This window comes from Xiphias gladius, chromosome 21, assembly GCF_016859285.1.
Source record: "Xiphias gladius isolate SHS-SW01 ecotype Sanya breed wild chromosome 21, ASM1685928v1, whole genome shotgun sequence".
Classification (NCBI taxonomy): domain Eukaryota; kingdom Metazoa; phylum Chordata; class Actinopteri; order Istiophoriformes; family Xiphiidae; genus Xiphias; species Xiphias gladius.
Genome location: NC_053420.1, coordinates 20,874,496 through 20,888,948, shown reverse-complemented (window position 1 = coordinate 20,888,948; position 14,453 = coordinate 20,874,496). Strand labels below are relative to the sequence as shown.

The window sequence follows — 14,453 nt, the reverse complement described above, 5'->3', positions numbered from 1 at the left end:
ACCAAACACCAAAATGGGCACCAGAAGTAAAAAAAATTATTGTGTTGTGGGATACAGCACAATTCCCTAAACAGCAGAAGGAGAAGGCATACTGTCCATCAAGAGAAAACTGCACTACCATCACCGGCTGATCCTTTTCATTACCTCCACCTGCAGCCACAGTAGCAGGTTTAACAAAGATGTAGTGAGCTGAAGTCAAATTTGAAGAATTTGCATTTTAAAAGTGTGTGTCACAGGCTAGCTGAAAATACCAACAGATTCCCTAATTAACTAGTATTTTCTGACCACTTCCTGTATTCAGGAATTGGTCTGAGGTTGGACATCCAAAATGTTTTAATTTTGTTATGTTTCTTTTTGAAATAATGGTAAAACAACTGAAGAATGGGGAAAAATGGTGAAAAAAAAAATCACATTCTATTGTAAGGAGCTTCACTTGCTTGACAGGGCATTTTTTCTGTTTTTGTATAATTGCTTCTAAAAAGGCGATATTTTTGGACAGCATGACGCAAGTAAACATAAACACAGTAATTAGTGCTTAGGGAACTGCAGGAAGCCGAGAGAATAGGATGGAGAAGGAGGGGAAAAGGGACATTTGAATCCCCTATGGTGTTATTAATGTCACCGGCAGTACAAAGCATTGACCACCTCCTGGTCCATCGCAATTGGATGACATTAGCATTTAAAGGACATATCCAGCGTTTTGTAGGACTTTTGCTGTTGATCACTCAAGAAGCTGGCACCTTAAGACATTCAGAAATAGGCCCAACACAGGTTTTGTTTCTTAGGGACTGACACAAGCTTTGTGTATTTCATCAGCTCTCAAAATCTAAAAATCCTCTCCAACAGTTTTGTTATTTTGTCTGTATCACAGAACAGATGTAGAAATAAAAAGTTTAGTCTGCTGGTAATTTTGCATAGATCCATGTTTAATGCTGCAAGACAACCCCCCCCCAAAAAAAAAAAAAAATCCAAATCAGTCTTTGCTGTCAACTGGTCATTTAAAGACCACAGGTTTCCCTGTTTGTTACAGAACCTACCTGACTGGAGGAGAGCTCAAGAGTAACATTACATTAACCCTGATGGATAAAGCAGTATTGATTTTTACACCATCAGGGTTAAAATGACAGAAACAGGGAAAAAAAATGTGCCGTATAAAAGATGATACAGGCCTACAATATTACATAATTAAAAAAATATGCTCTCTATCAATATTCAGGGGAAAATACTTTAACATTGGTCCCCCTACAGTACCCTTGTACTTGATATCTAGAATCCCAGTTTGAGGGAATATGTGTAAAACACTTTCTATTGCTTGATTACATTTCTGATACCACAGGTTACCACTCAAGGCCAGCTAGCTCTTGTGAGTCTTCTTCCCCCACTTCCTGTTTTTTTTTTTTTTTGTCCTTTGGCCCTGCTCCTGCCAACCCACTCCTTGGAACATCTGCAATAACGCGCTCACCCACACTAAACAGCGAGCCCTTAAAATATATGAATCATCCTAGAGGGAAAAGGGGTGTGTATGTAGATATGTATGCCTCTTCATCTCCGTTTATAAGTCGTTCAGATACATATGAGAAAGTAATTTTTTTTTTTTTTATGTGGCTATTGGTGCGTACGACTGAATGAAAGATTGTGTGTGTGTGTGGATGTGTGGATGTGTGTGTTCCTGATCCTGAGCTGGAGGGCTGTGTGGGCAGAATCATCCTGTGCCGGGGCAAATTGATTTCCAGAATTCAGACGCTAGGCGGTCTATGCAGGAAGACCTGTGTGCTTGTGCAACCATTTAGGAAAGAAGGTAAAATGGTTTATAGCTGTCCATAAAAAAGGACAGAGAGAGATGTGGAGTGTCAGAGCGAATGAGATAAACAGTGGGGCAGCTGAGAGAGTATCACACACACACACACACACACACACACACACACACACACACACACACACACACACACACACACGCTTACTTTTGTAACTTTTTGGTAAATTACATAGACTTGCATTCATTTCCTGGAGAGTTACCCTAACCCTGACCATGACAACTGACCTCAAAATCAGTTTTTTCCCAAGTGGGGACAGGGCCTTTGTCCCCAATTGGACAAGCTGTCCCCAATTAACTGGTCTTTAGTCTGAAATTTGTCCCAAAAAGTAACCTAAGCCAAACCCACGCACACACAGTGCCTGCATTTAAGAGGCGTAGTTTTCCAAAAATGGGAAACCCATCACTGTCTTGGCAGGCAGCTGCACCATTTTAGCATATTTATTACAATGTGGTTTACAGGGCAGGTCGTAGCTGCATACAACAGGCTAATGATGGATGGTGGCTATTAAATCTCTATGTAATTCCCTCCCTGTAATTAATATTGATTTTAAATCCGCCGGCATGAACACATTTTAATTGGTAACTGCATTTCTTAAAATGTCGTGTGCATACCTCTTTCACCACAGAAAACCACTAAAGTCCAGGAAATGGGAAGGAAAAATATTTGCACTTTTGACCTATTTACAACTTTAACTCCAAATTCATTTGGATTTAACATCTTTGGTAAATGAGCAATTACTGCTCAGTGAATATTAAAGGCCAGATGAGCTTGTCTGCTGTTTTTTTTTTTCACCATTACTGAGCTGAATGGTTTGTTCTGGGAGCTGTCCAGTGCTGTGGTGCTGAAATCTTTCCCTTTTTTTTTTCCTCCTCCCAAAGTCACTCCGGAGCAGCAGTTTCCAAAACCTTTTTGGCTTGTGACCCACCGAAACAAAGCTATGTCTACTTGAGACCCCTTGTCAGAGGCTGAGAGCAGCACAAGCAGCACAATTATCCCCAGTCAGACAGACTTAAAGAAATGCATTTGAGGATGCTGATGGGGTAAAATGAACCAATAACCCTTAATAAATAAGAAAAAGATTAAAAGAAAGTTTGATAAACCAAAGGAATATGTTTTTCTACTTTCATATCCTGTTAACCATCTCGAGACCCACCGGAGGATGTTGCAGGGTGACAGCAGCAGCACCGGGGCATGGGCAGGGTTGCCAGCACTTGAGTGTAATTCCGTGTGGGAGGAGGATGGGTGGGTTTGAGTCTATCTGGTCTTTTCTCTTCACACGCTCCGCTTTGCGCACAGAGTGAAGACAAAGCGCAGAGAGCAGTCCCCCTCTCTATGTGATGTGCAGTCACTCGGTGAGGGCGCAACAGTAATCTCTCTTTCTTTGGAAATTTTATCTACGCTGCATGGACAGTTAACCAAGTGCGCCTCTGCCTTTCGCGGCTGTCCACTCACTCAGTGCCCCCGCCCCCTCCCTCTTCTCCAGCTCCAACATTTGTGAAGTGGCTGCCTCACCTGGTCCGACCGGAGGCCGTCTGGTCTCTGATCTGGTCTGTGGAGTCACCGGGGACTCGACGCGCTCCGTCGGTGCCAGGCTGTGCGCCTCTCGGAACACATCCGAGCCACCCCGGGCTCTGGCGATGGAGATGATGGAGGGAGACGTTATGGACAAGCTGGAGGACATGGCATCGGTGTACGACTTCGACCCGATCACCGGCAACATCCCCGCCACCAAAGTAGAAATCACCGTCTCCTGCAGGTGAGTTGAAGCGGGGAGCGCATCCGGCGGTCAGGAAAGTTCGGTGTGAGGACTGCGTGGTGGAAAAGTTGTGACGGCGCTCCACCCTTTCTGTGCGATTTAGTTAGGATTTTTCAGTGAGAGTGTGATCTAGAATAAAATCAGACCACCGGGCTGTAACTTAGTAAATAAATGCAATAAAATGTTTGGGTGGGGGGCGACCAGCAGATTCGGGTGGAGACAGAGGCTTTGTTTCCTTATTCTGGGCTATCAGGAAAGTTTTTCTATCGAATCTTTCCGACAAGACTCTTTACAGAAAGCTTTGTGTTTTTTGATCAAACCAATGATTTGCGCGAATTTCTGGGAGACGATGTGCAGAATTTGACATTTATTCATGCACGCAGGCGTTTTACATCGACTGTTGTCAGGTATAAAAAGGAACAAAAGGCGTGTGGGCCCTTTAAAATGTGAGCTCTTATAATTGAGAAAACTTGTTATGGAGGCAAACTGAGATTTATTTGGATATAATACAATATTACCCGCAGAACGACGTCTTCTGTGGTTATCATAAAGATTGCCCCCCCCCCCAAAAAAAAAAGAAAAAGAGAGGAAACGAAATGTAACAATCCAGGGTTTCCAGCACCTGATTGAGTTTGGTTTGTGTTCCTTTTTTTGTGTTATATACTGAATATGCATGTTTGTGCTTATATATTAGACACATCTCTTGCTCCAACGTCTTTTCAGGCAGAACCCTCTTTCACATTGAAGCCCATGCGGTAGTCACTGTAACGACTGACTGCTTTCAGCACCAGATGAGCACTGAAGCCTCTTTCTGTCATCTCCTGCATTCTTTATCAAGTACTAGATGTTAAAGATTCAAAGACTTACATCATATTCACACAGTGCCTGTGTCCCTGGCCTCAATCTATGTCTCAGTCTTTATTACTTCTCAGTAGAAAGGCATTTCCTTTTTAGAGTGTACTTTAGTTTTAAAAAAAAAAACCCGCCTTCGCCAAATGAATCTCCCTACAGTGTGAGTTCAGTGAGAATGAACATTCACTCCTCTTCCCATTAGGAAAGGTTCTGAAGTCAAGGCTTTCAGCGCCTTTCACCTCTCAGACAAACACTCCAGTACTGGTGTCTGAGCATCCTGACACATACACACACCCAGAGGAACACACAGAAACACATCTTTCTGGTCTTTGATGCTGGGTTTTAGGCTGGTGAGCCATCGAAGCAGAGTGAGTTTGAGCTATAACAAGCTGTGTGTGCATTATTGATGGGTTTTCTGATGTTCAGAGAAGCTCGCTGCCACATCTCTGAGCTCAGAGTTAAATAAATAAATAAATTTAAAAAAAAAAAAGAAACCCTGGCAAGAAATGAGTGCATTTCAATTTACTGCATGAACAATCGTTTACTTGCTTGTGCAGGAAATGGTGGGCGATGGTGGAGAATCAGTTTAGATGGAGAAAGGGCGGCTAGCAAAGTGTTGTAGTCAAAGCCCTGCATGGTTTTGGATTTTGTGTTTTTCAGATGAGGTGACTGGGATTAAATGCCTCAGTGACGCGCAATTAAGCACCATTCAGGTAAATGATGAGTCCTATTCTGACAACCCCCGCTTTTATGCTAATGATTCCTCTGACAACGTGTGTGTATGTGACGGAAAGGGAGAGAGTAGTCCTGCAGATCCCTCCTACCAGAAAGAAGAGAACTTTATGAAGAAGAAATCATTATACGAAAGAGGAGGGTCAATGCTTTCCCCCCCTGCTTCCCTGTTGCTTTGAGTGGGTGAGAGAGAGTGTGTGTGTGTGTGTGTGTGTGTGTGTGTGTGTGTGTGTGTGTGTGTGTGAGAGAGAGAGAGTGTGTGTGAGAATAAGAGCGAGAAATAGAGCAAGAGAGGCTGAGAGTTCATCTTAGAAAAGCATACAATCGATGCGTCCAAGATTCCCACTTTCAATGAAATGTAAGTGATGCTATGATGCAATTTGCATGGAATATGTATTGAATGTAACATACTCTGAACAAGCTTACGGAATAGGGGGTTGGGTTCGTGGGGATTGCAGCCTAATAAGTTATACAGACTCCTTAAGCGTGCAAAAGGTTGCTCTCATAATCTTACCTCCAATTTTCCTAAATACACTTCAGTTCCTGTGGCGTTACAATAAATATTTAACACTAGGCTACTGTATCAGACCCTCCCGAAGCAGAATAAACCAACGGATAAATCGTTCTGTCACATTCAAACACTTCTAATAGCAGCTCAAGGCCTCACAGATCAGCTAAATCCTTTGTGCAGATGTTGTGTGAGTCAGATTGCTATTCAAGATAAGAGGCTCCCTGTTGGGTTTTCTTTGCTTTTCTCCCTTTGTCACCATGTACAGTATGCACTCTCAAAAACGTCCAAACCATGATGATAGCTGTTCCATCTGGGTTAATACCCCTTATTACAGGCTACATGCCCTGCTTTGGACAACGTATTATTATCACCAGTGACAAATCGAGAATGGTGGGTGAGTGCTGGATCAGTAAAATAGGGGGGAAATGATAGGAATTGGTTTGTCTTTCAGTCAGGGAGGGAAGACGACTGAAGGATTTGGTGGCAGGAAGTTGCAAACAGTATTTAATTAAAAAAATGTATTCATATGGAGTTATTCTGCATTAGTGATTTGCATTCCATTCAGTGCCAATGCAGGAAGTCATGAATTTTTCCCTAAGGGTTTTGTCTGCGTAACTTCAACCATACTTTCTATACGAGCAGATACGTCTGTCAACATTTTCACATTTCTCACTGTGTCAGTTCCAGCACATTTGTTTTGTGGAAAAACTTGGCCCCCAGGAGCCCTGTCAGAAATACGGGAACAGGTGAAACAGTTTGAAACAACAGTTTTTTGGCCAAAAACCTACGTGGTTTTTCTTAAACTGGGGTTTTAATTCCCACGGGGCTTGTCAGTCAAAGGTCTAGTTCATCACAGGGGCGTAATGAAGGGACAAGGGTACAATTGGCATTCTACAGGAAAGCAGAGGTGTAAATCCCACAGCTGCAAGCCCCAGCTGCAGTCCTCTGTTCAGCCCTTTGTTCGATACCTCCATTTCCATTCACGAGCAAGTCGAAGTCTGCTCTCCCATTTCTGCTCCAGTCAATTCAAACAAAATGAAGAAGCACTTATGTGTCTAATGTGGTCCATAGCCATTTATCAGTCTCTCCAGTCAGCTGAGGAGAGACTGTCTGACTTGTGTATTGAAGAGTAGGTCAGTCAATGGAGGAGCACCAGCTGCTGAGAGTGATATTGATAAGCGATGACCTCCCCTGGCATTACTGGTTGCTGTGAGGTGGAGCCGATGTATGAAATCCACGGGCTTACCAACTAAATTTCTCAGTTTTTAAAGCCACTATGTTACTTTCATCTGTTACTTTCACTGTGTCCCAGTGTGTGCATCTCTTGAATTATCATGATGTGATTCACTTTTAGTTAAGCATCTGTTTTTTCTGGAAAATAAATACCTGGCAATCTTTGAAGAACCCAGAAGGATGTTTAACAACAGTTACCACTGTTCTGGAGGTATTCACAGAGTCCCCAAAGACTCTTGTAACCATCTGGATCAGAAAATATTCTGTCCGCTGCACGATAAAAAAGGTTTTCCAGCCATTTTCCAATTTACGACTCGACATGTCATTGCTTGTTTCACGCGACACATAAAAAATATGAAAGCATTATTTTCACATAAAAAAACATAAAACTATAGAAAGTAACAGCTATATCAAGATTTATTACTGATGATAAAACTTTTGCATTTTGTTTACATTATACAAACTGAGCTAGGAGATATGGAACTTGGAATAGGACATAGAGTTGCAACTTGGGAAACAAGCTAAAAAAAAATGTTTTTGAGCAGCAGACGGAGTATTGAGTTTTGTTAAATGACCCTCTGACTTTGAATACTTGCTGGGTATTTATTTTTCAGAAAAACGAATGCTTTAATCTGTGACTTGAATACCATGATAATACTTGAGAGGTACTGGCCTGAGGCCAGGCTGGATCACACAGTTAAAAACAAAAATCAGTGGTTAACTTAGGCTTTTGCTGTAACAGCTCTTAGCTACTGGAAGAGATTTACATCAGCTATTAAATTGCTAAATCCGGAACTAGTTTTAAACTATGGCAGGGCAGTCATTTTCAAGCCAGGGGGATTTGGCGTTTAAAAGTTTAAAAAAAAAAAAGGTTTTGAACTAGACATCAATTCTGATAGTTGTATGAGAATATTGCTGAATGCATCTTGGCCCCTTAAATGTATGTGCAAGCAGGTCAGGAAGGGCTAGGTGTGTCTGCCAACAAAGACCTGGTCAAAGTTCACACTGACTGAACGCAGAGCAGAGAGAACCAGTTAATCTATTAATGGATTGTCCTTTTCTCGAGTGTGACACCTAATCTAAGAACTTCAATAAGGTGAAGATGGATCTTGTAGCTGCTGAATATTTACTCTAATTGGTAGCTTGTGGTAGTGATATCATAATAATTTGGCAACCAAAGAGTGGGGATGTGCGATTTTGCAGCTTGTTTCCTGAGTGCAGGCATTGCACGTGTTGCTATGGTTAAAGTCCTCTGCTAAATGTCTTGATGGTCTGCATTTACATACGAATTTGTGCTTACGAGAACCCTGGTTCCACTATCTGATAGGTTCCTTTCCAGATCTTAGACAGATATGAAAGCATCTCACGCAGTGTAGAAAAGCCCAAGGGAGATCCGATGCCAACGCTTATTCGACGAATATTGTCACCCTGATAATATTCCTATTCTTTTGGTGTGAGTACTTACTGCACCACAAGCATCATCCAAGCTAATTAACCATATGAAGAATCTGGTGGATAAAACATGAGCTCAGCTTTGCAAACCACGACATAATTATCTTGCAGATGACCCACACAACACCAAAAGTATGAAAAACCTCTTTCTGTCTCTCTCGCTCTCTCATTCAAACATGCTGATGGTAATTTTGTCGCACAGCAGACTGGGCACACTGCCTGATATCACACAGCCTAACTGACTTTAGCTGGCTCGGGAAAATTAGGTGTGGAGAGAGGGAAAGAGGCAGGGAGAGAGGGAAAAAAACTAGTGTGCATGGTGCGAGAGCAGATAAACAAAGAGAGTATGAGATGCGAAACATATTGAGGTGGGCATGCTCGTCAGTGCACAGTAACTAGAGGGAAGTGAATTCATTAAGAAATGCAAATAGGAGACCAGCATATTTAGAGAGAAAGTGAGAACCTACAGAGAGAGAGATTTTGTTTTATTATTTCCAACAGCTCAGGGGCTGCAGGTGAGTCTCAGTCATTTATGTGATGCAACATTTCTGTGAAATGTGAGCAAGCAGTAAATGAGAGGAAATAAGAATAAAGATACTTTCAAAATAAACCATGGCGTCACAGTTTAAACATGCAATGACTGATTTTATTTTTTATTTTTTGGCCACAAGGGTGCAGCAGAAACAAATCGTGAACACAATACTGACATATCCAACTACTGGTACTACTTGTACCAGTAACTACTTTCGCTGCCTGCTGCAGCCAAAAAAAAAACCAACTCTTCGAGAGCAGTGAGAGTGAAACAAAACAGTGAACAACGCACGGAAACTCACTATAAAGCTGAGGAGAGCTGCAGATGATAATTCTCTGTAGGTTCTTCACTACAAGCAACCCCTTTCACATTGTCATCTGATACATTTTATTATAAAAAAAAAAGGACTATAGCTACTTTAAAAGAGCTGAATCTTCCTACTACAAAAACACTTGGGATTGTTTGGGTTTGGTAATACAAGCACTTGACAGTAAAACACTGAGAAAAATAATTACTGAAAAATAATAAGAAGAAATTGGAAGAAATAAAGTAATGGTTAGTATCAGTTGCAAGTTTGAATGGAAGTTCTTATAGAGGGCCGCAGGGATGATGTATTTTTGTCAGCCTACCTGGAAGTTAACATCATTGTGGTTCCCTAGACAAAAAGCTAATGGGATTTTAACATTGGCCTTTGGATGATTGCAGAAAATAAGCTCTGGGACCAACATAAGTTTATAATACATACATGTATTGTTCAGAAAAATAATCTTCACAAATGGACGCCACTTTTATGATTTTTGAAGCCTATACACAAGCACCCGGAATAAAAAGCTAATGTTAGGCTATAAAAGAAATACACCACGGTTGTATGACTTCAGTGTCACCAATACTAAGATTTAATGTCCCAACAATCTCTGTATTCTCATTAAGCCACTTGTTAGCAACTACGTTACATGTAAAAGCTTAAAAAAATCACAAGTGGGGTATTTACTGATGTAATTTATTTCATTGAATACAACATGAAAATGTCTTGAGCTTGTGCTGACCACAGACCTTATTTCAGGCATCTGACGCAAAAAACCCATTCAAAAACCCACCGACTCTCGGACAAGGGATCCAAAAGTGCAAAAATGCTAACTTATATCCAGATTTTAGGACTCACTCCCGCAGAACCCTATTACTGTAGATTTATTAAACAGCTAAAAATGCATATATGCCTACATCTGCTGCTGCTACTACTATTGCTATTGCTATTACTTTTCTTACTTATATTTTGATTTTCCAAATTTTTTTTGCAGATTTTTCCAGATTTTCCATAACTGCAGGTTTCAGACTGCTGGTGCTGTGGCCCTGCGTTTGACTGCTCACTAAATCCTGCCTTCCTTAGTTATTGTTGCTACACATGTCAAGCTTAGCCTGTGTGTTTTGTGGCAGGTCCGTCCTTCAATATTTGTAGTAGTTTTTGAAAAACACGATCCTTGATATCAGACAGAAGTAGACAAATTAAGGCTTTTAATTTTTTAGCTTGCTACAGCCGACAGTATTGATAACTGTCATTGTCAGATTTTATCAGCTGTAGCTAGCTCATTAAGTGCAGGTTGGTTGGAAACTTCATCTCCGGCCCTGTGAAAGGTTTGAATTTTGATGATATCAAACAAAGGGTCAAATAATTCTGCAGAGAAACATTTTACAAGTTCCAGTCAAAAAGTCAACTGTTAATGATCCACGTAGATAACAGACATGGAAATAAAGGAGTAAACATTCTTATATTGCAGAATAGAGCTGGTTAGTTCTAGTATTATAGGACACAGAAATATTTAAGATTAGACAGTTATTATTTAGATTCTAACTAACTATAGAAACATACTTAAATAAGCAACATGATGGTTAATTTATGCTTTATTGTTAGTATTTTCAAACAATATGTTTAACTCTCACAAGAGAAAAGGCTTTTAGGATTAAGCTAATTTTGGCAAACATATCTTGGATAAACTTACTCAATTCTAATAAAAAGAAGGACTGAGCCTTTAATGCTATCCTAAACTGTAGTGTGAATATATAGGTTAGTTCGCTTGCAGGCTGCCGGTCTTAAACAGGGCTTTTTCTTATGTAACCTGTAGCCCCACAAAATAATTTGGTAAGATGATCATATGCTATTCCTTAGCCGGCAAAGTAATATCAGGTTGCTACTTTACGTAATAAGCTAGTTAGCCAGGCATGCTAATGTCAGCACCTTACTTACCTAAAAACACAGTGTGAGATTTATTCCCAACACTTTTGCTTTTATATTTTTTGTTTTTGAAAAAAAAGGAAGAAGGAAAAATCTCTTTAGATACAGGCTAATGCTCAGGCATGTTGGAAACTCAGAAACTAATCTATGATTTGATAATCGGGTTTATTGGTCAATAGGATGGCTTCCAAAAACTCTAAACTAAATAAATGTGCAAGAGTTCTCAAGTGTGATTTCCTGAACTTATTATTATTCTATTAATACCCTGGAAATTATGCTAGTTAAACCGTCTAGATTAGGAGCAAGTGGACTGGAGTAAAAAAAAAAAAAAAAAGGCTAAACAAGAGAGAAAATGATTTTAAAAAAGAGTTTTGAATTTAAAATGACTAAAATAAATAAATAAATAAAAATGTCAGTTTTTGCTAGTTTTTGGGCAAAACTCTTCACCTATGGATTTTTTTTTTTCTTATCGAGGCCACAGACTCCTTTTACTTCTTAAAGTGAACTTTGTATAAATTGCAGTGTTATTAAGCTGGAGTAGCACCAAGGACCATGACTCTCTAACACCTGCAACACTGATGAGTCTGCTTCTCGCTGACTCCAACCTTCTCCTACACAGACCCGGCCTCTTGAGGGCCATTACACAAAATCTGGTCATAGCAGCTCACAACTTTTCTATTTCACCTCTTCTGCTTTACTGGCAACTATGTTTTACAGATACCTAGTAGACAGCTGTGTGGTCACTGGTGTGTGTGTTAAGGCTGTTTTGGAAAGAGGCAGTCTGCCACAGCAATGTGGTCCATTTGGGAGACAAATTAAAAGACTTCTTGAAGCTTAGAAACAGAGCCTATTAGATATGCACCAGAATTGCTGTTGCTGCTTACAAAACATTTTTTCTCTTTGTGCCTAAAAGACTGCATTGATATACAGAAAGCATATTGTATGTTGGTTTCTGTGTGGAGCCGTTTGCATACAAAAGGACATTCGGGTGCTGTTGATGCACTCTCTTCTCCTGACCTGGCAGAACCAATCAATTATTTTCTATCCTCTTACTTACCAACACCTTGGATGAGTGCATTGCAGTCAGCAAACATCATCTCTGATCACCATTTACTATCTTTCACAGTTCAGTGCTGCTTTTTGGCTTTGCAAATTCCCCCCCCCCCCTTTTTTTTTGGTGTACAGTGATGGACAGACTGTGACTAATGCTTTCACTACATCAATAATGTGGACTGTGGGCATGCTTAGAAGATTAAATATGCACATGTCAAGAGCTTATATCTGCATTTCAAAAGCAATATTTTTCTTTAGCAGCTTGTTTTTTATTAATAACACATAAAACACCATCATATTTGCTCCTAAATAGATTTATTGGGTTTTTTTTTTGTGCTTTCATTAACATGATACTATAAAGATGTTGATTTTTATCCGTCACTCTTCATCCCACACCCAATAATCCCCCCCAGCCCTGACAACAGCACTGTTCAGTTGTCAGTGTCTTCAACCAGCAATGGCTATAATCACCTCCGTCAGATTTGCTACTGAGAATGAACTGTCTCATTCCTGTAGCCATCAAATTCTTCCATCCTTCAGTCTTCTATCAAACTTGTATCCTGCAGCTCTTATGGCTGGGTGAGAGAATCTCCATGAATACAAACGAGGTCTGGGGAGGCTGTGGTCGACAGCCACTGAACATAAGTGATGTTAAGTCCAAAGGAAGAAGGGTATCGCTCTCCACGAGTGTTAATGATGGCTCCACTGTCATGCTGGCTTTAGTGGCTGAGAGGCTGAAACGGGGCTTTGATCTGTGCTCTCTGGCTGACAGGCTTGCTGGCTGACTGGCAAGAGTAGAGGAGTCATGGGAAGACAAAGTCAAATTTATCAGTGAAGGACTGGGGAAGTAGAGGACCACCTAAACAAGCTCTCTCTCTTTCTCTCTGTCCTAAATACCTAAAAAGATTGTGACCAGTAAACACATCAGAGGATTAAAATGAATTTCAAAGAGGGCTGTGCCCTCTGTTTGGTGCCATGAAACGTAACCTTTGCTTGTGAAGCAGAAGTGTCAGATTGCCTAGGCTACCAGTCAAGCTCAGATTTATCTGAGGAACATAAAGACCCCCCCCAAACCTATATTCATTGGAAAAACTCTCCATTTCAGAAAACAATCTCTAAAATGTAATATCTTTTTTCCATGCAAAGATTTCTGGTGAACGGTATTATCAAAAAATGAATACTTTTTACAATGGACTACAATAAACCCAGTCTGCCGGGAAACTATTCCAGGTCTATTACCCCTCTCACTGCTAGGCAGTTCTCAGATGCCCTCTCCTCTGCTCTCATTAAAGCTCCAGCTGGTCTGGGTACAGAACAACTGGTCACAGTATTCAATTGCACTTGCACGAATATTCTTGAATCAGTTGCCCCAACAAAGTTAGAAAAATAGTCAAACCTCAGCCCTGGTTTAACACCATAACCTGTGTTATTAGGCAGGAATGCAGGATAGCAAAGTGTAAAAGGAAAAAAGATAAACCCGGAGTGTCTTACCAGCATCTGTGATACCATCTGGCTACATACCAACAGCATGTCAAAGCAAAGAGAACCAAATATTTTTCTGATATCTTCAAACTGGCCCACAGACTTAACTTTTCATTTAATACAATAAATAGAGTACTCAATTGTGCACTCACAAATTGTCATGAAGCAACACCGGATGCCTGTGAATATTACCTAAAAATCAGTTTTCATCAACATTGAACCAAATTCTCTCTCCTCTTTGACACATATTATCTCATAAATGACCCCTAATACAAGTCCTTTAGACATTACTCCCTCACATCTACATAAGGAAGTGCTGGACACTGCCGGGCTTAGTATTTTATCAATGATTAATAGCTCCCTGGTCAATGGCTATGTCCCAGCTTGCTTTAAACATGCTGTAATTCACCATCTGATCAAAAAACCTAATTTAGATCCGTCTCTTCTTAATAATTACTGATCAATCTCAAAGCTCTCCTTTTTATCCAAAATTCTTGAAAAAGTTATTTTCTCTCAGTTCATCTCCTTCTTGGGCAAATTCAGCAAACTGGACAAATTTCAGTCAGGTTTTAGGATGCATCATAGAGTCCACTCTAGAAAGACAAATAATTAGTTTTTGTCCTCAGATTCAGGAAATTACATTATCTTAACTCTTTTGAACCCAATGCCGATTAGCTTCAGTTAGAATTGATAATGTGTCATCTTCCTCTATACCCATCTCCTGTGGAGTACAAGGATCCATATTAGGCCCTATTCTATTTTCCCTGTATATGCTTTCTTTGAGGTCTATTTTCAGAAAATAT

The 14,453-nt window shown here is 40.4% G+C and overlaps 1 protein-coding gene across 1 annotated transcript in view; it reads left to right on the top strand.

The window, feature by feature from the left end:
• The first annotated feature begins 3,365 nt into the window (after positions 1-3,365).
• Positions 3,366-14,453, top strand: part of cpne5b (copine Vb) — a 119,082-nt gene continuing 107,994 nt past the window's right edge. The window contains exon 1 of the mRNA XM_040116533.1: positions 3,366-3,573. Within this exon, the coding sequence (XP_039972467.1) occupies positions 3,455-3,573 (119 nt within the window). The 5' untranslated portion in view covers positions 3,366-3,454. The remainder of the gene's footprint in view (positions 3,574-14,453) is intronic.